This window comes from Sminthopsis crassicaudata, chromosome 5 (genome assembly GCF_048593235.1).
Source record: "Sminthopsis crassicaudata isolate SCR6 chromosome 5, ASM4859323v1, whole genome shotgun sequence".
Taxonomy (NCBI): Eukaryota; Metazoa; Chordata; class Mammalia; order Dasyuromorphia; family Dasyuridae; genus Sminthopsis; species Sminthopsis crassicaudata.
In genome coordinates this window covers 83,771,161-83,795,786 of record NC_133621.1, presented here as the reverse complement: position 1 = coordinate 83,795,786, position 24,626 = coordinate 83,771,161, and the positions used below count along the sequence as shown (strand labels likewise).

The window sequence follows — 24,626 nt, the reverse complement described above, 5'->3', positions numbered from 1 at the left end:
TTCCATGGTGTGGCCCTCGGAGTCAGAAAAACATGGGATCAAACTCTACCTCAGCCATTTATTAGATATGTGTACCTGGACAACTCATTTACACTCTGGGTCTCAGTTTTCTCACTTGTAAAATGAGAAAATGAACTTGTGACCCAAGAGCCCTTCATGTTCTAAAGTGACTAAAAACATTATGCTTCCCAGAGGCACAGTGACCACAGATTCAAAAGATCAGAGATGTAGCAGCAGAAGGAACCTCGGAGGCTGCCTGGTCTAATCCTTCATTATCCAGATGAAGAACTGATGCCCAAGAAAAGTAAATGACTTTCCTAGACTCCACAGCCATCTCTGCTTTGGGAGATGTCACAGAGAGCGCCACATTCACACAGAGAAAAACCCACTTTAACATTAAAAAAAATTCAGATATTCTAATTCTGGAAAATTAAAGTCAACTACAAAGTAGCCCTCCCCTACATGGAAAGGCCCTTCCCTATTCCTGTTAGACATCATGTGTCCTCACTACAAAAAATGGCAACTCTTCTCTCATTCCTAATTGCTTAGCCCCTGAACCCTCCCACCATAATTATCCCAAACTCCCACTCCCCTGGGCTCTCCACTTCTTGCCTTCACACATTACACTGGCATCATCCCCCACAATCTCCTCCACACCACTCTCTAAGTCCTTCTGCTTGCCAAAGCCAGCCCCTCTTCATGCACCCTTGATCCCATGCCCCTCCATAGTCATCCTCACCCTCTTCTTTCAAATAGTCAGTCTCTTCCTATCTACTGATTCCTTCTACTACAGCCTACAAAATTACCCAAGGCTCCCTGATCTTTAAAAAACCCTCACTTAGAGGCAATATCCGACATGGTTATCAGCCCTCCTCCTGGGTGCACTCTTCTCTAAGGATTTTAATAACTCTACTCTCTCTTGTTTCTTCTTCTGTTTGAATGTTCCTTTTACTAGAATGTCTCTTTTACTAGATCATCAATGTCACAACCACTAAATTTAAGTACCCCCCAAGACTTTGATCTGGACTATTTTCTCTTTTTGCTCTCAATCTTTCACTTGGTAATCTCTTCAGCTTACACAATCTCAATTATCATCTCTCTGCAAATAATCTATAGGTTGGTATTATTATCTAGCTCTAGTCCCCCCTACAGAGATGAAGTCACCAACTTCCTTTTGACATTTCAAACTGTCTCAAATTCAACATAAGCAAAAAAGAATTTGCTCTTTCCCATGAAGTCTTCCCCCTTTCCTGGACTTTGCTATTATGCCAAAGTATTTTATAGTGCTTCTCTAAGAACATAATAATTTAGGATTAAGGAGAAATCTGTCAGAATGTAACAGATTATAGATACATCAGTATGTTTTTCTATAAAATAACAACTTTTCACAAAAACATAGGAAGAAAATTATTTCCTTCCTGGTTACTGGATGCTAATACATCCAGATAGATAAGTTTGCTTTCCATACTTTGCAAAGTGTATGTGTACATATATGTATGTATCTGTTTATATACATATACACATATTGTCTTCTGTATCTAAGTATTAAAAAAATTTTACAAAAAGAACACAGTGGCCACATACTTAAAGAAAACAAAGTCTAGGAAATAGTTACATCTGAAAAATGTTACAATATAAAGTGAAGCTATTTAGAAGAAAATCTGGCTGCTATCCAGTAGATATAGGGGAAAGACCAAAAAGTTTTGAGTTGCAAATGTGAAGACAAGTCTAATGGCTAAATAAGGAAGCTGAGGGATAGTTGAGGTCCAAGGCAGGAATATTCAACTTGTTGCCTACATGAATCTAAGAGCATTTGAAAAGCCAAAAGCAGCAAACAGCAGCAGCTTGTAGTAAACCAGAGCAAAACAAAAATATTTTTCTTCCTGCATTATTTTATGACAAATGAAGATTTCCACTAAAACAAAGGCATAGCAAAAAAGAGCAAAGCAATTTAGAGATGATGAATAGAAGCCTCAACTAATTTAAAGACTAGGACCCAACCCAAGAGACCCAAACTTTACAGGATGAGGCAATAATCTGATACTTTGGAAAGAAATGGAATTACTAAGCACAAAATGGTTCAGACATTAAGTGGAATTTTCTGCTCATTCTTCTGAGTAAAAATGTATCTAAATCTAAATTAAACCATCAGATGGGGAATGATTGAATAAATTATGGTACATGAATGTTTGAAATATTATTGTTCTATAAGAAAAGATCATCAGGATGAAATTGAAACTATATCCATTCATATGAAAGTGTTCCAAATCACTACTAATCAGAGAAATGAAAATTAAGACAACTCTGAGATAACCCTACACACCTATCAGATTGGCTAAGACAACAGGAAAAGATAATGATGAATGTTGGAGGGGATGTGGGAAAACTGGGACACTGATGCATTGTTGGTGGAGTTGTGAAGAATCCAGCCATTCTAGAGAGCAATCTGGAATTATGCCCAAAAAGTTATCAAACTGTGCATATCCTTTGATCCAGCAGTGCTACTACTGGGCTTATATCCCAAAGAAATACCAAAGAAAGGAAAGGGACCTGTATGTGCCAAAATGTTTGTGGCAGCCCTTTTTGTAGTGGCTAGAAACTGGAAAATGAATGGATGTCCATCAATTGGAGAATGGTTGGGTAAATTATGGTATATGAATGTTATGGAATATTATTGTTCTGTAAGAAATGACCAGCAGGATGAATACAGAGAGGCTTGGAGAGACTTACATGAACTGATGCTGAGTGAAATGAGCAGAACCAGGAGATCACTATACACTTCAACAACGATATTGTATGAAGATATATTCTAATTGAAGTAGATACCTTCAACATAGAGAAGATCCAATTCAGTTCCAGTTGATCAATGATGGACAAAAACAGCTACACCCAGAGAAGGAACACTGGGAAATGAGTGTAAAATGTTTGCATTATTATCTTTCTACTCAGGGTACTTATACCTTCGAAATCCAATTCTTACCGTGCAACAAGAAATTTGGTTTTATACACATATATTATATCTAGGATATACTGTAACACATTTATTATGTATGGGATTGCCTGTCATCTAGGGGAGGGAGTAGAGGGAGGGAGGAGAAAATTTGGAAAAGTGAATACAAGAGATAATTGTTGTAAAAAAAAAAATTACCCATGCATATGTACTGTCAAAAAAATAATTATAAAATTTTTTTTTAAAAAAGGAAAATATTCAAATAGTACACAGTGTTCATTAGGGTGTAAATATTTTATCTTTGCTTAAATCATTTTGTAAATTGGAAAACTTCATGCAGGAAGAAAAAATATTTTTGTTTTGCTCTGGTTTACTACAAGCTGCTGCTGTTTGCTGCTTTTGGCTTTTCAAATGCTCTTAGATTCATGTAGGCAACAAGTTGAATATTCCTGCCTTGGACCTCAACTATCCCTCAGCTTCCTTATTTAGCCATTAGACTTGTCTTCACATTTGCAACTCAAAACTTTTTGGTCTTTTCCCTATATCTAACTGGATAGCAGCCAGATTTTCTTCTAAATAGCTTCACTTTATATTGTAACATTTTTCAGATGTAACTATTTCCTAGACTTTGTTTTCTTTAAGTATGTGGCCACTGTGTTCTTTTTGTAAAATTTTTTTAATACTTAGATACAGAAGACAATATGTGTATATGTATATAAACAGATACATACATATATATACACATACACTTTGCAAAGTATGGAAAGCAAACTTATCTATCTGGATGTATTAGCATCCAGTAACCAGGAAGGAAATAATTTTCTTCCTATGTTTTTGTGAAAAGTTGTTATTTTATAGAAAAACATACTGATGTATCTATAATCTGTTACATTCTGACAGATTTCTCCTTAATCCTAAATTATTATGTTCTTAGAGAAGCACTATAAAATACTTTGGCATAATAGCAAAGTCCAGGAAAGGGGGAAGACTTCATGGGAAAGAGCAAATTCTTTTTTGCTTATGTTGAATTTGAGACAGTTTGAAATGCATTGTTTTATGACAAATGAAGATTTCCACTAAAACAAACGCATAACAAAAAAGAGCAAAGCAATTTAGAGATGATGAATAGAAGCCTCAACTAATTTAAAGACTAGGACCCAACCCAAGAGACCCAAACTTTACAGGATGAGGCAATAATCTGATACTTTGGAAAGAAATTGTATTTCCTTCTGAACTTCTATTTTCTTCCATGTACTTTTTATTATTTTATTAATCTTTTCTTTAAGGGCTTTTTTGGTATCATTGTACTTCTACTCTCCTAACTTTTCCTCACATCCTACAAAAGTCCTCCTTTATAACAAAAAAGTATAAGCAAGCAAACAAATTTGCACACTGGTCATGTATGAAAACATATGTCTCACTTTGGACCTCTGATCCATCACGTTTTCACCAAGAGATGGGAAAGCAAAATTTATCAACAGTCTTCTTGAGTTCTGATTGGTCACTGTACTCATCAAAGTTCTTAAGTCTTTTAGTAGTTGTCTTTTATAATGTTGTTCACTTGGTTCACTCTACATCATTTCATAAAAGTCCTCCTAGCTAGGTTTCCCTTAATCTTTCCCTTTCATCATTTCATACATCATAATAATACTACATTATATTAATAATCCAAAATTTGTCCAACTACTCCCCAATTTAAGAATGTTCAATTAGAGAGAAAGTAATTGTTCATGGTTGGCATCTGCCAGTATAATAAACATGTCAATACTATCTAAATTAATTTACTTATTCATTATTATACCATCATAATACCAAAGACTTACTACATAGAACAAACAAAAAAAAACTTATTCAGAGGAACAATGTATGTAATGAAGAAGGGGAGCATATTAAGGAGTATATGTTGTAGGAGGATCCGGAAAGAATATTAACTTCATTTCTCTAGCCAATGAGAAGATGGGGCAGAAATTTTGCAGCAGGAATTAAGGATAAAAGAAAATATTAATATTATTTATTATTATATGTAATATATAATATTACAAAAAATTCTTGCTCCTGAGAACTGTGTGTAGGCTCATTTTGAGTTTTTACACTCAATCCTGCTGGAACATATTAAAAGTTTAAACCGTTTCATTCATCCTAAGGTTGTTCATTTACTGCTTATTTATTTGGGGTTCAAAATTTTGTTTCTAACACTCTGGAAACAGCATCATGAATAAGCTGAAGTTTGGAATAGTTTAGTCTCTCTACTCCAAAATGAGAAGAATTCAACTTTAACATAAAGTTCAAAGTGAAGAAAAATGAGCAAACAGCAACAAAAAAGAAGTTGATTACAAGAAGTTCCTAAGAGGGCAGGGAAGACTAAGACATAAACTCAGAAGAAGACAATAATGTGAAAATAGCTAATAGCAGAACTTCAAAGAAAATGATAAATGGACCCAAGGACAACAAGAATTCCGAAAAGAAAAAACAATGGAGGAAAAATTGGGGAAAGAAATGAAAATAATTCAACAAAATTCTAAAAAGAGAATTAAATTGGTAAGAGGCACAAAATAATAAAATAAATAAAATAACATCTTAAAAATAGAATTGGCCAAACAGAAAAGGAGATATGAAAAATTCACTAAAGAAAATTCCTTAAAAATTACAATTGGGCAAATGGAAATTAATGACTTAATGAGGCATAAAAACAAAACAAAAAAAAAACAATAAAACAAAGTCAAAAGACAGAGGAAAATGGAAGAAAATGTGAAGTATCTCATTGATAATAAAACAACTGACCTGAAAACTTATCAAAAAGAGATGATTTAAGAATTATTAGACTACCTGAAATCGGCTTTGATCAAAAAAAGAGCCTAGATATAATCCTTCAGGGGAAGAAATAAATGAGGACTTCAAGCATTCCTGATGAAAAGATAAGAATCAAACAAAAAATGACATTCAAAAACAAGACTTGGAACATCTAGGTGGCACTATGGATGAGCACCACCCTGAAGTCAGGAGGACTTGAGTTCAAATTTGATCTCAGACACTTGAGTCCTAGCTTTGTGACCTGGGCAAGCCACTTAAACCCAATTGCCTCAGCAAAAAAACAAAACAAACAAACAAAACACAAAACTTAAGAGAATAATAAAGTAAACATGAAAAATAAATTATATGGGACTCAAAGTTAAACTATTTACCTTCCTATATGGGAAAATAATACATATAATTCTTAAGAACATTATCATTATTAGAACAGTTAGACGGATTCTACATAGAGGGCATAGGTATAAGTCAATTATGTTGGTGTGATTTCAAAAAATAGGGGTGAGAAAGAATGCCCTAGCAGAATGGATAAAATTTTCTTAGGTTAAAGAGGTGCACAAGAAAGAGCTTTTAGAGTGGAAGGCAAAATAGGGGAAGGAAAGTATTCATTACTCAAAATTTTAAAACAATGTTTAAAATAAACAATAAATCAAAATGTTTAGAAGAATAATAACAAAATACATTATTCCCCTTCCCACATGTTATAGTCTAACCAAAACTTCACATCATAAAACCTTTCTTCCTCAGTTCAAGCATTCATTACCTTCTACTTGAAGCCTTTCCTGATATTCCCCACCATCACCTGCTAATACCTCCCTCCTTAAACTATCTTGTATTTGTACTCTATTTTGCAATATACCTATATGCACATTTCTATATTTTGTCTCCCCTAAAAAAAAAAAATTAAGTTCCTGGAGATGTTCAGTTTTGACAACACTATAGTAAATAAGGTAATGGGGCAGAGTGGCTAGCCATGAGACTCATCACAAGATGAATTTTTTTGATAATAGCCTATTTCTAAATGCTTTTATCCCATCTTAGAATCAACCTTGTACATAAATGGATAAACATGATACAAGGTATAAATCTAGGAAATTATTGTACTGATAGCTTTTCAATACCACACAAGTAATATAAACCACACAATAAATTTTACATATACTGTTAAAGTCCTTAATAAAAGCACTGGGGATATTTTAAAAATATTTTCATTGTTTTCAGTATCAGAATATTCAACAAATCCAAACAAACCTAAATTAACTTGGAAAATTTTTTACTATTACAATTGACATCACTAAATCTAAGATATTCAACTAAAATCACACTAAAAAGTAAGCAAGATCTGGGACAGAGTTAGTGCGAAGTATGTGGTTTGCAAAGCCCTTGAATAGATGCTAAGGCACTGAATCTAAGAATCAAAAGTCTAGGTTTTGGTTCTTCCATTTATCTGGTGTAACCTTGGCTAATCACATAATCTTTCTGACCCTCAATGTACATTTCTATATAATGAGGATGCCATCCCTGCTGTTTTCCTCACAAATGTTTTGTAAGGATCTTTTGTAGGACAGTATCGTGTAGTACATACATTCTGACTACTTCTAATTCTTACAGCGTCCATAATTCAAATCAACCAATCTCTATTATGGTACTCACTATGTTCAGAGTGCATTGCTTGGCATCAGAGATACAAAACAACATAGCATAATTCCTGCCCTCAAAGAGCTTATAATCTAATAGTAGAATGGGGGTGGGGAAGGAATGATGGGGGTGGTTTTAACAGTTATCACTAAATAGAATACAGTCCTAATGTGGTAACAGCAAGAAGTTCCCAGCAAAATGATATAAGAAATTTAAGGAGGGAAAGATGAAAAAGACAATGAAAGAAGAAATTTCAAGGAACGTGGACAGGAGGACAGAAGGAATCAGCTCTACACATAGGGAAGGCATAAGCAGAGGCAAGATAGAAGGAGAGAATACGATGAAAGTTGAGTGAAGACAGGGGTAAGCTAATAATTTAATTCACTGGAAGAAAAGAATTTAAAGCTAGACAAGGAGATTCATGTTAGATTGAAAGGCCTTGAGTACCACAACATTTGGTAGTCAATGGGGAAATCACCAAAATTTTCTTAACGGAAAAGTAATATGGTCATGTTATAGCAATATATTATGAAGATTATTTATGCAGTAATGTAGAGGAAAGATAAATTTGAGGAGAGATTGAGGACAGAAATTTATAATTAGAATGGATAGGATCAATCAAACAAAAAAAAATTTTAGCCTATTAGTACTTTCCTAACCATTGTAGAATCAGTTTGAATTTTCCAGTTGTTCTGTCTCAAGTAAGCAAACAATTCCATATTTTTTAAAAATTATTCCATCCAAAAAAAAAATTATTCCATCCTAGAATCAACCTTCTACATGAATAGATAAATATGACATAGGATATAAAGAAGGGAATCACTAAGATCTAGTAAATGCATTGTGCCCAACAGTAAGCTGTCTCTGCCTTTCACTGTACTCAGAAATGCCCAAACCCATCTCTGGCAAGTAGACAGTTGAGTAAATAAATTATGTGATCTCCAAGTTCACCCTAAATAAAACAATAAATCAATATCTTATGATTTCTGTATTAATATTTTCATTTATATAAAGACTATTTGGGTTGGTGTGGGTATCTGTGAATGATTTTCCAATATTTTTAGTTTTGCAAACATAAGACTGGGCAGGTAGGTAATGCATAAAGTACTCAACCTAGAGCCAAGAATATCTGAGTTCAAATCTAGCCTCAGGCACTTACTAGCAGTGTGATCCCAGGCAAGTTACTTAACCCTATTTGCCACAGTTACTTCATCTGGAGAATGAGCTGGAGAAGGAAATGGAAACCCACTCCAGTCTGTATGCCAAGAAAACCCCAAATGGGTTCATGAAGAGCTGAACACAATTTATCCAACTGAACAACTGGAAAGATCCTCAGAGGCCAACTAATCCAACTATCTCGTTTACACTTAGAAGCTATCTTCCCATCACATTGCAGGTAACTCAGCACCTATCTCTTAAGAGGAACTCAAGGATCTATTCAGGGCCCCAGAGGTTGGATTGATGAGCATGCACTTATCTTGCCTTAATCTAGACCTACCCACATCTCCTTCAGGGCAACTTCTTTTTGGCATTCCGTGGTCACCAGGCTTCTAACTTAGCAGGAGCTAAGTCAAACTTCCAACCCCTGAGACCCAAAGCTATGATTAGTGAGAAACTCGGACCCAGACCCATTTACTCCTCCTTCCTGCCATGTCCATACCATGTTACCACTTACTTGTCACCTTCTACCCCCTTTCCAATTACAGTTTTGAGATCAATAATCAAATCAACAGTACCATCCTTGGAAAGGATGTCTCAATCAACTGTCTTATACTACCACATTTTATCTTACTTCCCAGCCCAAATGCTGACTACTACTCCATTGTATGTACTGCTGTCCCCTAAGAGGAAATAAACTCTTTGAGGACAAGAACCGTCTTGCTGGCATTTTTATCCACAGTACCTAATAGATAATTTAACATTTATGAAATGCTTTTTCATTCATTCATTCCAGATGTTTGTAAAACTGAGACCAAGGGTTATGTGATTTGTCCAAGGTGACACAGGTACTAAGCATAAGAACTAACTCCACAATTCTCTTTGCACTGTATCATGTGGCATCCTTACCAAGTCAAAAAGAGCAACTGAGTTAGAGATTAAATTGCAAGATATTGCAAAGAGAGGAAGATTACAAAAGAACAGAAAAGATAAACAGTGACACACAAGGCAAGTGACTCAGTAACTAGTGATCCATGTGCCCACATAATTTTCTCTATCTTTATACAAATGTACTGTACAACCATTGAAGGGATGTTCACTAATGAACAAGAAGGGAATAAACAAAAATTTTTAGATGATTTACCAGAGCAAACCACACCCTCATTGTGCCCCAGTAGAATGTAAGTTTCTATATTTTTAGTAGAACTTTTTGTAGAATGGCTGAACATATGTACCTAAATACATAAATGTAATGGAAAATTACTGCCTTGAAACAAGCAATTAATATGATCAATGAAGAAAAAACATAGGAAAGACTTTTATAAACTATTTTCCTGATTGTTTATTTTATTTGCATCAAACAATATATGTGTAATAGTCCATTTATATATACCATTCCAGAGGCAGCTATGGGGTAAAATAGATAGAACACTTAGTCTTAGGAAAAATGAAGATCTGAGTTCCAATCTGGCCTCAAAAACTGACTATATGACCCTGGGCAAGTCACTTACTTTCTGTCTCAGTTTCCTTCACTATAAAGTGGGGATAATAATGGCACCTACTTCCAGAGGTCATTGTAAGGATCAAATCAAATACCCTTAGCACAGTTCCTGGCACATTATTAGGCACTTGGCAAATACTTATTGCCTTCCTTTCCATTTAGAGACACCTCAGAATGGTGGCCTAATGAGAAGAGCTAAAGTACTGAGAAACGCTGGGAATTGTAGCTTTCCCAGTCCAGGAAAAAACTACTATTGGAAAAAAATGGACTTTTCCCATAAACTAGACTTTTGGATCATCATGTGTCAAACTGGAGCTGGGAGACATATGGACAGGTAGAAAGCAGAAGTAAAGAAGAATGGTGTATCAAGTACACTCAGAATATATGAAGATATCTTTTCATCCTCTGGATACATACATGGCGGCAACAACAAGCTCAGTATCCAGCTGGCCAATCATATCCCTTAGGGAATGACCACTAGGAGTCAAGATGGTCATCTTCCATCTGCCCCAAAGCAACCACTTTCATCCATATCAGCATTAGGCATCTTCTACCTCCTGAAGCCAGTCCAATCTCCTAGCTGTGATATGAAGAACCTCTAAGGCAAAGAAAACCCTCCCTTAGACTTTAAACCTCCTATCTGCTACTGTGCTTATCTTTGAGAGAAGAGGAATGAAATCCTCCACTCAAGGAAAACACTGTCATACCTTCACATCCCAGGGACTCTAAATTCCGGCTGATCAACATCTAAACCCCACTCAACACCCCTTAATGCCTTATCCCTCATTCCTATCTGCTAAACTCTCCCACCCCAAAAGTCTCATCCTATCTCCACTTAGTTTTTCCATTGTGGCCTCTGAATGGCCTGTTCCACTAGCAACAAACTTCACTTTATTTAAAATCTTTTCCTTTCCCACTTCTATCTATTAACTCTTATTAAAACCTGGATTTCCCTTGATGACACTCTTTCCAGTGCTGGCCACTCTTTCCAGTATCCACTGTAACTTCATTCATTCTCCTCAACTTACTGGTTGAGGTGGGAAAGTTGGAATACTCCCTGCTCCCCAATGACATTTCCAGATTCTACCCCTTCCTCCACAATGGCTTCCAATCTCGTCATTTCACTGAAACTTCGATCTCCAAAGTTTCTAATGATCTCTTAATTGCCAGAGCCAATGGCCTTTTTTCAATCCTCATAGTCCTTAACTTCTCCACAGCCTTTGACATGTTCATCATATTTGATCAGTCTTTCCCAGATGATTTGTCCAGGATCATGTGGCCAGTAAAAATAGGCATTTGAGTCCAGGTCTTCCATCTCCAAAACCAGCTCTGTGTTTACTATGTACACTGTTTTTCAGTATGAACATTAAAAAGTACATTATCCAACAAAATGTAGTTTATCAGAAATACACTTGAAGCCTAAAGATGCAAAGAGAATTCAGCTGAACCAAAAAAAAAAAAAAAAAAAAACAAGGATAGCAATCAGGATCTCAAGGGTAAACAATAGCAAAAATAGACATTTTTAACGGATGATAAACAGAAAAATTACATGATACTGGATCTTCTATTGGAATTCAAAGGGATGCTTTTGACCAGGATTTGTGAATCAAAGGTGCAGACTTCCTGAACTGATAATGCATCAACCAGGAAGGGCTGGGAGTAATCTGAATCACAAATCAATTTCTTAAAGGATCACAAATCAGTTTCTTAAAGGGACCACAACCCGTTTCAGTTTACATATACTTAGTACTTAGCATGGTGATATAATGGTTCTCTAGTTCACATATACTCAGTATGCTGTAATGATGTAATTGTAATAGGGTATTTAAGGGCTGAGAAAACTGGGGACACAGTCAGTCAAACTGGGACAGACTGTGGCAGACAAAGACTGTGAAGGAGACAATACTTTAGACTCTATTCCTGACCATCCTTGTGATGACTATCCTGATAAGACCAAGGCCCCTACCAAGGACCTCTAGAAAGCTAGCCCAGACATTACAGATCACAAATCAGTTATCTTGAAAAGTTGTAATGATTTTTAATAAATAATCTCTTTCAGGGAGGACTATGCGGACTAAATGTGATCACAACATAGTGTTTTCACCTTTTTTGTTGTTTTTTTGCTTGCTTTTTTTTTTCTTTCTTATCTTTTTTTCCTTTTTGATCTGATTTTTCTTGAGCAGCATTATAAACGTGAAAATATTTATAGAAGAATTGCATATGTTTAACATATATTGTATGACTTGCTGTCTAGGAAAGAGGATGGGGATAAGAGGGAGAAAAAAATTTGGAACAAGATTTTGTAGGGATAAATATTGCATGTATTTTGAAAATAAAAAGCAGTTTAAAAAATAATGTCTTTTAATTCTCAAAAAATATGAATTAAAAACTGGATAGTTTTCCTTTTCCTTTGGGCTAACAGCCAGTTAATTGTTGTGACAAAGTGTGGCTGCTCTGGCCCCAGAACCACTATCAGGACCCCAGATACTCAGGGGACTCAGAGGTGTGACCAGGGAAAAGAAAGCCTCCAGGCAACAAATAAGCAAGAACTAAGAGGAATCAATTCTTGCCCTTTTCAAAATGGAACAGTCAAGTTCTCCTCAGCCAAACTCCAACATATAGTGAGTAGGAATCAGAAAGACCAGAGTTCTACCTCAGAAACTAACTATAACCCAGTCTGTGTAAGGCCCTTAATCTCTCTGTGCTTCAGAGTCCTCAAGTATAAAATATGGATAACTTTACCTCACAGGATTGTCATAAGGATCAAATAAAAGAAAAATATGTAAAGTATTTTGCAAACATCAAAGTACTACAAAAAGGCTGGCTATTACAACAAAACAAATTGAAAAGAACGATGAGAATTATAGATCCTTCAAAATTATAAAGACCACTTAGCTTCACCACTTAGCCTTATGGAATGATATAGGCAAGAATCACAGAGGATGAAAATAGTGATGAACTGCAGAGAAGATAGTGAACAAAAGAGTACCTACTGAGATGGGAAGGCAGCCCTAGTTGAACACAGTAAATATTAAAATCAGGGAAGTTGAGGGCTTGGGAGAAGACAGCAAGCAGAAATAGAGAAAAACAAAGCATTTTGGACTTTGGTACGGAGATATTTAGTCTGGTACATTCAAACTGGTCCAGTGAAGCTAACTGTCTCTTCATTCAATCTCTAAGCCAACCTCACTGAGAAGACAAAAAAACAACAAAATGTGTTTGTGGCAGCAAATATAAATACATATCTATGTGTATATATTATATACAAAGTATATGACTATATATTTACATGTGGCTACATACATTTATATAATATATGGTTGAGAAATGATAATATGTATATAAGTATATATATATATATATATATATATATATATATATATATATATATATATATATATACACACACACACATACACACACACAAACACACACATTTATATAATACATATCCCATTTCCTCTAGGCAGCTAAGTGGCACAATAGGCCTTCTATCAAGACCTATATTCAGATCCAGCCTCAAACACTTATTAGCTTAAGACCCTGAGAAAAGCATTTAATCTGTTTTCCCCCAATTTCTATAAATGCCGATTAGAGTACCTACCTCAGAGGGTTGTTAAGGATCAAAAGGATCAAAAGATATAGAATTAGTGAAAGGTGCTGCATAAATGCTTATTTCCTGAAGCGACATCAGAATCATCATATCCGTATATTGCAAATTCCTATTAATTTTTAGAGGATGTTATATCCTCTGATATAACTGAAATATGGAAATATCTGGAATTTGTCATTCTGAACAAAAGTAAATGACAAATGCTTGAGGGGAATGAGAGAAATGCACTGATTCATGAATTTGTTGGTGGTTTAGTGAATGGACCAACCATTCTGGAATTAAGCCCAAAGGGTTATAAAATCCTTTGATCCAGCAATACTGCTCTTAGGTCAGTATCCCAAAGAGATTAAAGGAAAAGGGAAAAGATCAATATGTACAAAAATAGTTATAGCAGTTTGTTTTGTTATGGCAAAGAAGTGAAAATTGAGGGATGCCCATCAATTAGAGAATGGCTGAACAAGTTGTGGTATATGATTGTAATGGAATACTATTGTGCTATAAGAAATAACAAGAAAGATGCTTTCAGAAAAACCTGAAAAGATTTATATGAACTGATACAAAAAAAGTGAGAAGAACAAGGAGAACACAGCAATATAATGACCCAAGATAGTTTCAAAGGAGTTATGATGAAAAATGTACTCAAGAAAGAAGTGATGCGTCTGAATGCAGATCAAAGCATACTTCTTTTTTATTTGTTTTTCTTGTATTTGTTTTTTTGTTTTTTCTTTGGTCTGTTTCTTCTGTTCTAATGGCAGTGCAGAGAGTTGTGGGAATGCCCTTTTGGTCAGAAGCACAGGTCCAACATCAATGAATTCATGAACCCGAAATATTAGTGGCAAAAAAGGATGTTTTATTGGCACTGAGAAGCTTTGCTAGGAAGGCAGACTTCTGAGTGGCAAAGTCCTGTTAGGGAAATAGAGACTAGCACTAAGAAGAGAATGCCTTTACAGCAGGCAAGAGTCCTGGTAGGCAGCTAAGCATATTCCTACTCCAGACTTCTGCAAAAGATATGAGTTTAGAAGTATCCTTTATAGAAGTCTGAGTTCCCAGCTGAAAAGAAAGCCAATGTCCCCAGGCCTAGATACTTGGAGTTTCAAGCCACTCATTATCAGACCCAATTGAATGAAAATCACTTTGAAGGCTTCCTGAATAGGGATCTGGCTTTACAGAAGATCAAGGGAGTGAGGGGATGGGGGTGATTTGCCTTAGAAAGTCCCAGTCTGGAAATTATGCCTTCTCCTAAACTCTCTCGAGTCTGGGAGACCCCAAATCAAAGGGGACACAATTTCAGAGAGCTTATTTTACAGATTAAAGGGGACACAGCTTTACCCCCATCATTACTAATATGAAAATGTGTTTTACATGATCATACATGTATAACCTATATAAAACGGCTTGCCTTTTCAATAAGGTTGAAGTGCAAGGGAGAACCTGCAACTCAAAATTTTTTAAAATGAGTGTTAAAAATTCGTTTTTATGTGCAATTGCAAAAAAAATTAGTTAATACAAATAAAGTACACATAGAGAAGGGAGAAGTATATCCAAGTGTTCATATAGACACTTAATCCCTACTTAAAAGGAGAAAAAAGGAGGAACTCAAGTGATAGCCATGCCCACAATAAACAAATAAATGAACATTATGTGAAAAGTGTAGGACTGATGTAAAATTGCTGTATTCAAAATGTAATGTACATTTATTTTATTTTATATTCTCAACTGTGTAATATTTGATGTGTGTACTAATAGATATTGAAAGTTGATAACCAACATGCCTCAGAAAACCACAAACTTTAACATTATCTATGCTGTATTATTAAATTTATTTTGTTAACTATTTCTCAAGTATATTTTAATCTAGTTCCTGCTGAACTTGGGAGTTTTGAGGGAAGCTACTTATAGGACAAGAATTTGACTTCTATGCTCCAGAAGATACAATCTGTGAGACAAGTCACTTAAACCTTTCAGTGCCTAAAGCAATTCTCCTAAATTAAAATTGTAAACTTGCATCTGTGAGGGAAGTTTCCACTAGGGAATGTAGAGCTCTTTATTCCAATGAAACCATGAGTTAAGCCAAAAAACAAAACAAATACAAGCACAGTGACATAGCAGTATAATTAAATACCTCATGAATAGTATAGTCAATAATAACTTAAGGAAGAGAAAGAACAGATCAATTTGAGCTGCCTACAGGACATGATAGATTTTATTAAAGTTAAATCTTAAAGGAAGAATAAGGAAGAAGAGAAATACAAGGACAGCAAGGAAAGTAAAAGCCAAAGAGTAAAGGACTATCAATATCACATTAAAGGGTTTGGACTTGACTCTCAAAGTAAAAACAGACTTAACGAGGAAAAGAAATTGTTGTTTCAAGATGAATTACACTATAGCACCAATGTGCAGGATCCAAGATTATTTTCAGTGATTACTGGTTTTAAATTTAAAAGTGATAACACTTCCAGAATCCTTCTCTGAAATATTTATTTAAAAGCAGAAGTATATTGTTTGCATGTTTCTTGCCAAGAAGGAACCATAAGTTGCATCAACCAAAGTACTCTCCCCCAAGACTAATTAACCTCCCTATTGAACTAGAGCTTTGCCCTAAGATTTCACTAGGTACAACATATACTTAGTATTCATCAGCCATACTGAGTACTTCTCATTTTCCCTTCCATACCTTCATTCTTTTAACTGTTTTCCTCTCCCCTCCTTCCACCAAAAAAAAAAAAAAAAAAAAAAAAAAAAAAAAAAAAAAAAGAAATAAAGAAAGGAAAAACAACCTTTGCAGTCTTCATAAATTTCAGGGAAAGAGAAATTAAATAAAAAGTCAATGCTAGGGGCAACTAGGTAGAGCAAGGACCTGAATTCAAATATGAGAGAGGAAGAGAATGAGGATGTGGAGAAGAGGAGGAGGATTACTGCACTACAAAAGGACTCCCACTGATTACTGAAAAAAGACATACTTCATAGCCTGATACAGAAGCATGATGGTACACTATCAGTCAGAATGGCTGAATTAAGTCTTACAGTTCTGTCACTTACCATCTGGGTGACCCTCATTAATAGAACTAAAGGGTTGTACTAAATGACTTCTAAAGTCTTTTTCAGTTCTAATCCTATGATTTCCAAACCTTTCCAGTTAATCTGAACCTGCTGAAGTTGCTAACCCCCTGGCATAACCCATCCAAGGTCACTTCCAAACCATGAGACAATGCATTAAATAAGGGATGTAAAAACGTTTTTTTTAAATTTGAAAATTCTGATGAACACATTCAGATATCATACATCAGGAAAGACCTTGTAATACAGCAGAAAGAACAGACTCAAAATCAGTCTACCAATCATTTAGTAGATTTGTGATCAGAGTTGGGTAAAAGAACCACAGAAATCCCAGAATTCAAGGGGTTCTTGGCCTATCCAATCAATGTGAACAGCAGTCTCCTCTAGGAGATTCCAAACAGTCATTTCATCTTTCCTGGAAGACTTCCAGTCAATCACTGTCCTCTAAAAAGTAGCCGGTTCCACTTCTGCAAAGCTCTGTAAGAATCACTAATTTCTCTATGCCTTAGCTTTATTAGCTATAAAGTTCCTTTCTCACAGAGTTGTGAGGCTCAAACTAAAGAATATGAAAGCCAAAGAAAAACTGTCAAGTGTCATAAAAGTTACTACTATGAAAACATAATGATGTTTTTAAAAATTGCTGAGAACTGTAACTAACAGAAATTAGGCATGTCATTTTCAAATCTAATATCCAAAACCATAAGAATCCATGTTTATCACAAAACTCTAAAAATTCATACAAATTATGTGAAGTCTTGTGTAATAAAGGGAAAAGGAGATGTCATACTCTACAATTTACAGAATGTAACTGATCTTTAGAATACTTTGCTTATTTAAACCAAGTCAAGAACTAGACATGTTAATTCATAAAATTCTCTCTGACAATCCAGGGCTGCCTCTTCTCTACAGTTTAAAATCCTCCTGGTAGAGTTCTTAATCTAGCATCTGTAACCTTTAAAAAAAAAAACTATTCTGATTATATTTCAATATAATTGGTTTCCTTTGCAATCGTGTCACTTGTGCATTTTTAAAAATATTATTCTGAGAAAGAATCCATAGATTTCATCTATGGGAAGTCAAAAATACAGCAGAAAGAACAGACTCAAAATCATTTAAAATTTTGGAGTCCTAGAGAGTTGCCCAAAGCCCTGAATGGCTAAGTGACTTCCTCACCACAAACACTGACAGAATATATCAGAGGCATAACCAATGTTTGTTGGGGGAGGCCAAATACACAAAAGTAAAATATAACAGAGAAAAGAAAGGGAGGAGGAAAAAGGAAGAGAAGGGAGGGAGGGACAGAAGGAGAAAAGGAGAAAAGGAGGGAGGGAGGGAGGGAGGGAGGGAGGGAGGGAGGGAGGGAAGGAAGGAAGGAAGGAAGGAAGGAAGGAAGGAAGGAAGGAAGGAAGGAAGGAAGGAAGGAAGGAAGGAAGGAAGGAAGGAAGGAAGGAAGGAAGGAAGGAAGGAAGGAAGGAAGGAAGGGAGGAAGGGAGGAAGGAAGAAAGAAAGGAGGGAGGGAGGGAAGGAAGGAGGGAAGGAAGGAGGGAGGGAAGGAGGGAGGGAAGGAAGAAGGGAAGGAAGGACGGAAGGAAGGACGGAAGGAAGGAAGGAAAGAGGGAAGGAAGGAAGGAGGGAAGGAAGGAAGGAAAGAGGGAAGGAAGGAAGGAAGGAAGGAAGGAAGGACGGAAGGAAGGAAGGAAGGAAGGAAGGAAGGAAGGAAGGAAGGAAGGAAGGAGGGAAGGAAGGAAGGAAGGAGGGAAGGAAGGAGGGAAGGAGGGAAGGAAGGAGGGAGGGAAGGAAAGAGGGAAGGAAGAAGGGAAGGAAGGAAGGAAAGAGGGAAGGAGGGAAGGAGGGAAGGAAAGAGAGAGGGAAGGAAGGAAGGAAGGAAGGAAGGAAGGAAGGAAGGAAGGAAGGAAGGAAGGAAGGAGGGAAGGAGGGAAGGAGGGAAGGAGGGAAGGAGGGAAGGAGGGAAGGAGGGAAGGAGGGAAGGAAGGAAGGAAGGAAGGAAGGAAGGAAGGAAGGAAGGAAGGAAGGAAGGAAGGAAGGAAGGAAGGAGAAGGAAGGAAAGAGAGAGGGAAGGAAGGAAGGAAGGAAGGAAGGAAGGAAGGAAGGAAGGAAGGAAGGAAGGAAGGAAGGAAGGAAGGAAGGAAGGAAGGAAGGAAGGAGGGAAGGAAAGAGGGAAGGAAGGAAGGAAGGAAGGAAGGAAGGAAGGACGGAAGGAAGGAAGGAAAGAGGGAAGGAAGGAAGGAAAGAGAGAGGGAAGGAAGGAAGGAAGGAAGGAAGGAAGGAAGGAAGGAAGGAAGGAAGGAAGGAAGGAAGGAAGGAAGGAAGGAAGGAAGGGAGAGATGAAGGAAGGAAGGAAGGAAGGAAAGAGGGAAGGAAGGAAGGAAGGAAAGAGGGAAGGAAGGAAAGAGAGAGGGAAGGAAGGAAGGAAGGAAGGAAGGAAGGAAGGAAGGAAGGAAGGAAGGAAGGAAGGAAGGAAGGAAGGAAAGAGGGAAGGAAGGAAGGAAAGAGGGAAGGAAGAAGGGAGGGAAGGAAGGAGGGAGGGAAGGAAGGAGGGAGGGAAGGAGGGAGGGAAGGAAGAAGGGAAGGAAGGAAGGAAGGAAGGAAGGAAGGAAGGAAGGAAGGAGGGAAGGAGGGAAGGAAGAAGGGAGGGAAGGAAGGAGGGAGGGAAGGAGGGAGGGAAGGAAGAAGGGAAGGAAGGAAGGAAGGAAGGAAGGAAGGAAGGAAGGAAGGAAGGAAGGAAGGAAGGAAGGAAGGAAGGAAGGAAGGAGGGAAGGAAGAAGGGAGGGAAGGAAGGAGGGAGGGAAGGAGGGAGGGAAGGAAGAAGGGAAGGAAAGAAGGAAGGAAGGAAGGAAGGAAGGAAGGAAGGAAGGAAGGAAGGAAGGAAGGAAGGAAGGAAGGAAGGAAGGAAGGAAGGAAAGAGAGAGGGAAGGAAGGAAGGAAGGAAGGAAGGAAGGAAGGAAGGAAGGAAGGAAGGAAGGAAGGAAGGAAGGAAGGAAAGAGAGAGGGAAGGAAGGAAGGAAGGAAGGAAGGAAGGAAGGAAGGAAGGAAGGAAGGAAGGAAGGAAGGAAGGAAGGAAGGAAGGAAAGAGGGAGGGAAGGAAGGAAAGAGAGAGGGAAGGAAGGAAGGAAGGAAGGAAGGAAGGAAGGAAGGAAGGAAGGAAAGAGGGAAGGAAGGAAGGAAGGAAAGAGGGAAGGAAGGAAAGAGAGAGGGAAGGAAGGAAGGAAGGAAGGAAGGAAGGAAGGAAGGAAGGAAGGAAGGAAGGAAGGAAGGAAGGAAGGAAGGAAGGAAGGAAGGAAGGAAGGAAGGAAGGAAGGTTGGTTAAGAGAGAAGGCGGGGAGGGAGGGGAGATGAGAAAGAGGTTTTAGTTCCTATATATTTATATATATTAGCTAGTTACTGAACTTGGATTCTTCTGCTAACAGGGTTCGAGAAAAATGCATCAGTGCCTTTCTGTCTGTCTGTCTGTCTCGGTGTGTCTGTCTGCCTCTCTCTGTCACACACAGGATACAGGTGGAAATAGCGAACTTCAGCCCCCAGAGGCGGCGGGCGGCGCCGGCGGCTCCTCGCGGAGCTGGGAGGAGGCCGACACTTTGAGGCAGGAAGCCGGCACCTCTGGCCTCGGGACCCTCCTGCAGCGGCCGCCGCTGCCCACGCTGACGGGAGGGGAAGCCGGCTCCCAATCTGGGGGAAAGGCGCCGTGACAAGCTAACCCGCGGGCTCGGGAGAGGCTGGTAGGTCGCCGAGCCCCGCCAGGCCAGAGCGGAGCACGGGGACGCGGGTCGCGCCGCGGGGCCCCGAGCCTGAGGCGTCCCGGCCGCGGCCGCCGAGCTCGGCCGGAGGAGCAGAGCGCGTCGGGAGGCGGGGGGTGGGGCGAGGGAGCGGAGGCAGGGAGGGGCGGCCCGCGGCTCGGGCGCTCGGCTCCCCGCACTTGGCAGTGGCAGGCCGAGCCTGAGCAGGTGGAGGCGGCGGCGGCGGCGGCGGGCGGTGCTGGGCAGCGCCCCCTCTCCGCTCCTCCTCCCGCACTCACCGTGGACTCCCGCACTTGGCTGTGGAAATGCTGCTCCCGGAGGGACACCTCGTCCTCCGCTTCCATCCTCCTTCATGCCCTCCGCTCCGCCGCCCAGATCCGCCCGCACCGCGGCACCATCGCCCGCCTGGAGACCTGGCCGGGGAGCGAGTGCCGCGACCGAGCGGGCGCGGGCACGACAATAACAACAGCCGCCGCTGCCGCGGAAGCCTCTCGCACTCGGGGGAAGACGAGACGCGAGGAAGGCGGAGGAGAGGGAGGAGGGAGGAGAGAGATGAGGTGAAGGGAAGGGGGGGAGGGACCGTTTGGCTCCTCCCCTTTAGGGAAGGGGAGACGTCGGAGGGGAAGCGCGCCCCGGCGCGCGCGTGCGTGTCACGGAATGCGCCGCCTCCTACCGGGGAAAGAGGAGAACCGAGAGCTAAACGAAAGAGGAGAGGGTGGGGTCCGGGGAGAAGGAGGAGGAGAAGCAAATAAAAGTGGGCGGGGAGGGGGTGTGTGGCCGAGTAACATCCCCCTCGGAGGCGTGGTTTGGGGGCGGGGTGAAGCTTGGGCGGGGGCCGGAGGGCGGCGCGCGGAGGGTTACGGAGGGGGTGTCTTTGCTCGTGCCATTAGCGCCCAGGTTTGGCTCATCAAAGGTTAAAGGAACGGAGCGCTGTAGGTTGAATCCCCTCCCATTTCCTGGGGTGTCTAGTGTTGTTACGGGTCGGTGGCCGGCGCTTTTGTGTGGGCCGAATTGTCCGCCTCCAGCGCCCCGCTCCGCCGGCTCCTAGTCCCGAACTCTGCCTTTTGTTTCCGAGCCCTCTACAGCCCCAGAGGGTGTTTCTTGTCTTGGGCTGGGAGGCCCCGTGGGTGGGTCCCCGGGACAAAGTAGGTGAAAGGTCAAGAACTGTATCCAGAAGAGCCGGCTTTATTTTGTGAATCGGGAAATTCGGCTCGCTGCGAGCTGATAAAAAGGCCCGAAGTAAGGAACGGAAGGCAAAGGTCCCTCCCCCCGTCCGTTACCGATAACCGCGTACGTGCCCTCCCGGGTCACCGGGGGCTCACAGGAGCCGAGAGTGACATCTTCCAGGGGCTGCCTTGTCATTTTCCACGGGCGTGCTTAAGGATGCGGGAGAATATGTCCAAAATTAAATGCTATTATAACGGAGAGACGGACCGGGTTAGCCCCGAGCGGAAAAACAGGAGACAGCGCTCTGCTAGGACCATCTACTCCAAGGTCACCTGCGTCCTCCTCGCAATCCATCTAACGGCCCGGTCTCAGCTGTCACTCTCCTTGCCCTCTCAGCAGCCTTCGAAATGGTGGCTGCCCCCGGTTCTCGCATCGCTCCTTGTGCGCTGCACATACCAGAATGTACCAGAGCTAGAAATAAAGCTGGTGAATGAATCCAGCTGAGATGTGAGTACACGGGATATTCTCGAGCAATAAGAAATGAATGAGAAAGTCAGGAAAACACGCGAAGATTTGTGTGAATGGGTGCCGAGTAAAAAGCAGAGATCAGGAGAGCAACATGCACAGTGACTACAATGAGGTAATAGCTCATTGCTTCCACTTTCTCATCTCCCACTCAGCCCTTACAAACTGGATTGAGACCTAACTATGAGGTAAAACTGCTGTCTCCGTGATCTTCAATAATCAACCTCTTTGTTGCTAAATGCAAAGGCCTTTTTTCCGGACTCGTCCTTCGTGCCTTTTCTGTGCATTTGACACTGGACAAACCCGTACTTGTTGATGTCTCCTCCCTGAGTTTCTCACACTACTCAGTCATGGTGCTTTTCCTGCCTGTGTGACCTGTATATCCTGTATGACCAATCCTTCTTAGTCTACTCTAAAGATCATTATTCAGGGCTTATTCCCCCATGCTTGGGTGTAACTCAGGACTCGGCCCTTGGTCTTCCATTAACTATCAGTTTCTAAGCAGATGTCTCCCAAATATATTAAGACTTTATCTTATTCTGAAAGTTACCACATCTCTGAATGCAAGTAAGATGTCTCAAACAAACGTCATTTTCTCTCCTAAACTGACCTCTCCTTAATTTACTTCTTTGGAGGATACTGCCATTGTTCCAATCATCCAGACTCATAATCTCAAATTTTCACTTTCCCTTACCATTCATATACAATCAGTTGTCATCAGAAAAATACAATAGAGCTGCCATTTTGGCCTTCCTGACAAAAGCTGGAAGAGAGGCAACGAACTGCAACTGGGACGAGAAGCTGGGAGTTTTAAGGCACCTGACAATACTCCAAAATGGGAGGTGGTAGTGACCCCAAGAATATGTGATCAGCCAATCAGAGGGTGAAATGAAGGATCTACATTCCTACCTTTAGCCAACATAGCCAATCATGATATTTGACTCTAACACAACTAAATCAATCCTTCAAGCTCTACATCCAAACATTCCACTTATTCTCCCTTAGGCCCCTCTTATTTGCATAGGTATCATGAGGCCATTCTCTACCACCTTGTCAGCGATAGCCAAGGAGAAAAAAATCATTTACTAAAAAAGGGTGCATGGTTAAAAATGTATGCAGTCAATCATTGTTCTAAAGTTGGCCTTGCAGGCTTGAGGTTCTGCTTCCACCACCCTTTCCTTTCTATTGCGAAGCTCGGTTAAATACTCTGCAGTTTAACATTGTTCCAGCACATGGTGATTGTCACCTCTGCTTTCTCTATGCTAAACTGCTCAGTCAGCCGTTCAATTGTTCTCCAACACAGTAGTTTCCAAACTTTTCTATCAAGCACTATGGCCAATAAAATAATTTTGCATACTCAGGCCTAGTATATGTGTAATTATTCATGATTTACTACTATACTTATAGTTACTACTATACTATACTTACTACTACATCATTAAAAATATTTTAGAAGGTAAAATAAAGATGAAATATTTGAATCTAAAATATAAGAGAGTCACTAAGTCTAAAAAGAAGGAAAGTAAGATGTGATTTGTGCTTAAAAAAATAAATTTAGGAGCTGTGTGGAAAATGGATTTGCCTGGAGAGAGACTAGAGTTAAGGAGGCCAAAGAACAAGCTATAGCAATAGTCCAAGCAAGTGATGATGAAATACAGTGGTGGCTATATCTGATGGAAAGTGAAGTGAGCAGAATCAGGAGAAATACTTATAAGTATTACTTAATAAGATTTCCTACTTAATAAGATTTCAACAATATTGTGAAGACAAACAACTTTCAAAGACTGAGGAATTCTGATCCGTACAATGACCAGTCAGAATTCCAGAAGACCCATAAGGAAACATGGTATCCATATCCAGAAAGAGAATTGATAGATTGAGTGCATAGATGAATGCATAGTGAGACATTTTTTTAATTTGGACATTGCCATGTGGGAATTTGTTTGCTTGACTATGTTTATTTATAATAGATCTTCTCTTTCCTGATTTCTCAATGGAGGAAAAGAGAAAGAAGCTGAAAGCTAGGTATACTAGTTGTTTGGGAGATGTAATTGGTTATGGGGAAATACAGATGCAATTCATTTTCCTACCCTCTGGTTGGTTAATCACTTACTCCTTTGGGATCAATCAGTGGCTCCCACTTTGGAAACTACTGGTACAGTAGATAATGACCATTTTTTCCCAAGAGATCAACTTTCTAAACTGACTTATGTGGAGACAAATATTCCGTAGTATTTTTTTTACCTTAAAACAAAAAGATTGTTTTTACATGTAACTGGAGAAAATAAAAATTAAAAGAAAAAGAAAAAACACAACATTTCTACTGTCCTTAAATCTTCATAGGTACTACCAACCATAATCCATGTCTTGGCAGGAGGAGGAAAGAATATGTGGGAACCTCAGCTTGTACCAATGAAGGAAGTCTTTGTCTCCAATACATGTGGATTTAAGATT

General features: G+C 39.4%; 1 protein-coding gene across 2 annotated transcripts in view; it reads right to left on the bottom strand.

Annotated features, from left to right (window-relative positions):
* Positions 1 to 20,975, bottom strand: part of LMBR1 (limb development membrane protein 1) — a 170,655-nt gene extending 149,680 nt beyond the window's left edge. For both annotated transcript variants that reach the window (XM_074267320.1, XM_074267321.1), the window contains exon 1: positions 20,759 to 20,975. In XM_074267320.1, coding sequence (XP_074123421.1) covers positions 20,759 to 20,824 — 66 coding nt within the window. In that variant the 5' untranslated portion in view covers positions 20,825 to 20,975. The remainder of the gene's footprint in view (positions 1 to 20,758) is intronic.
* Positions 20,976 to 24,626: the final 3,651 nt, after the last annotated feature.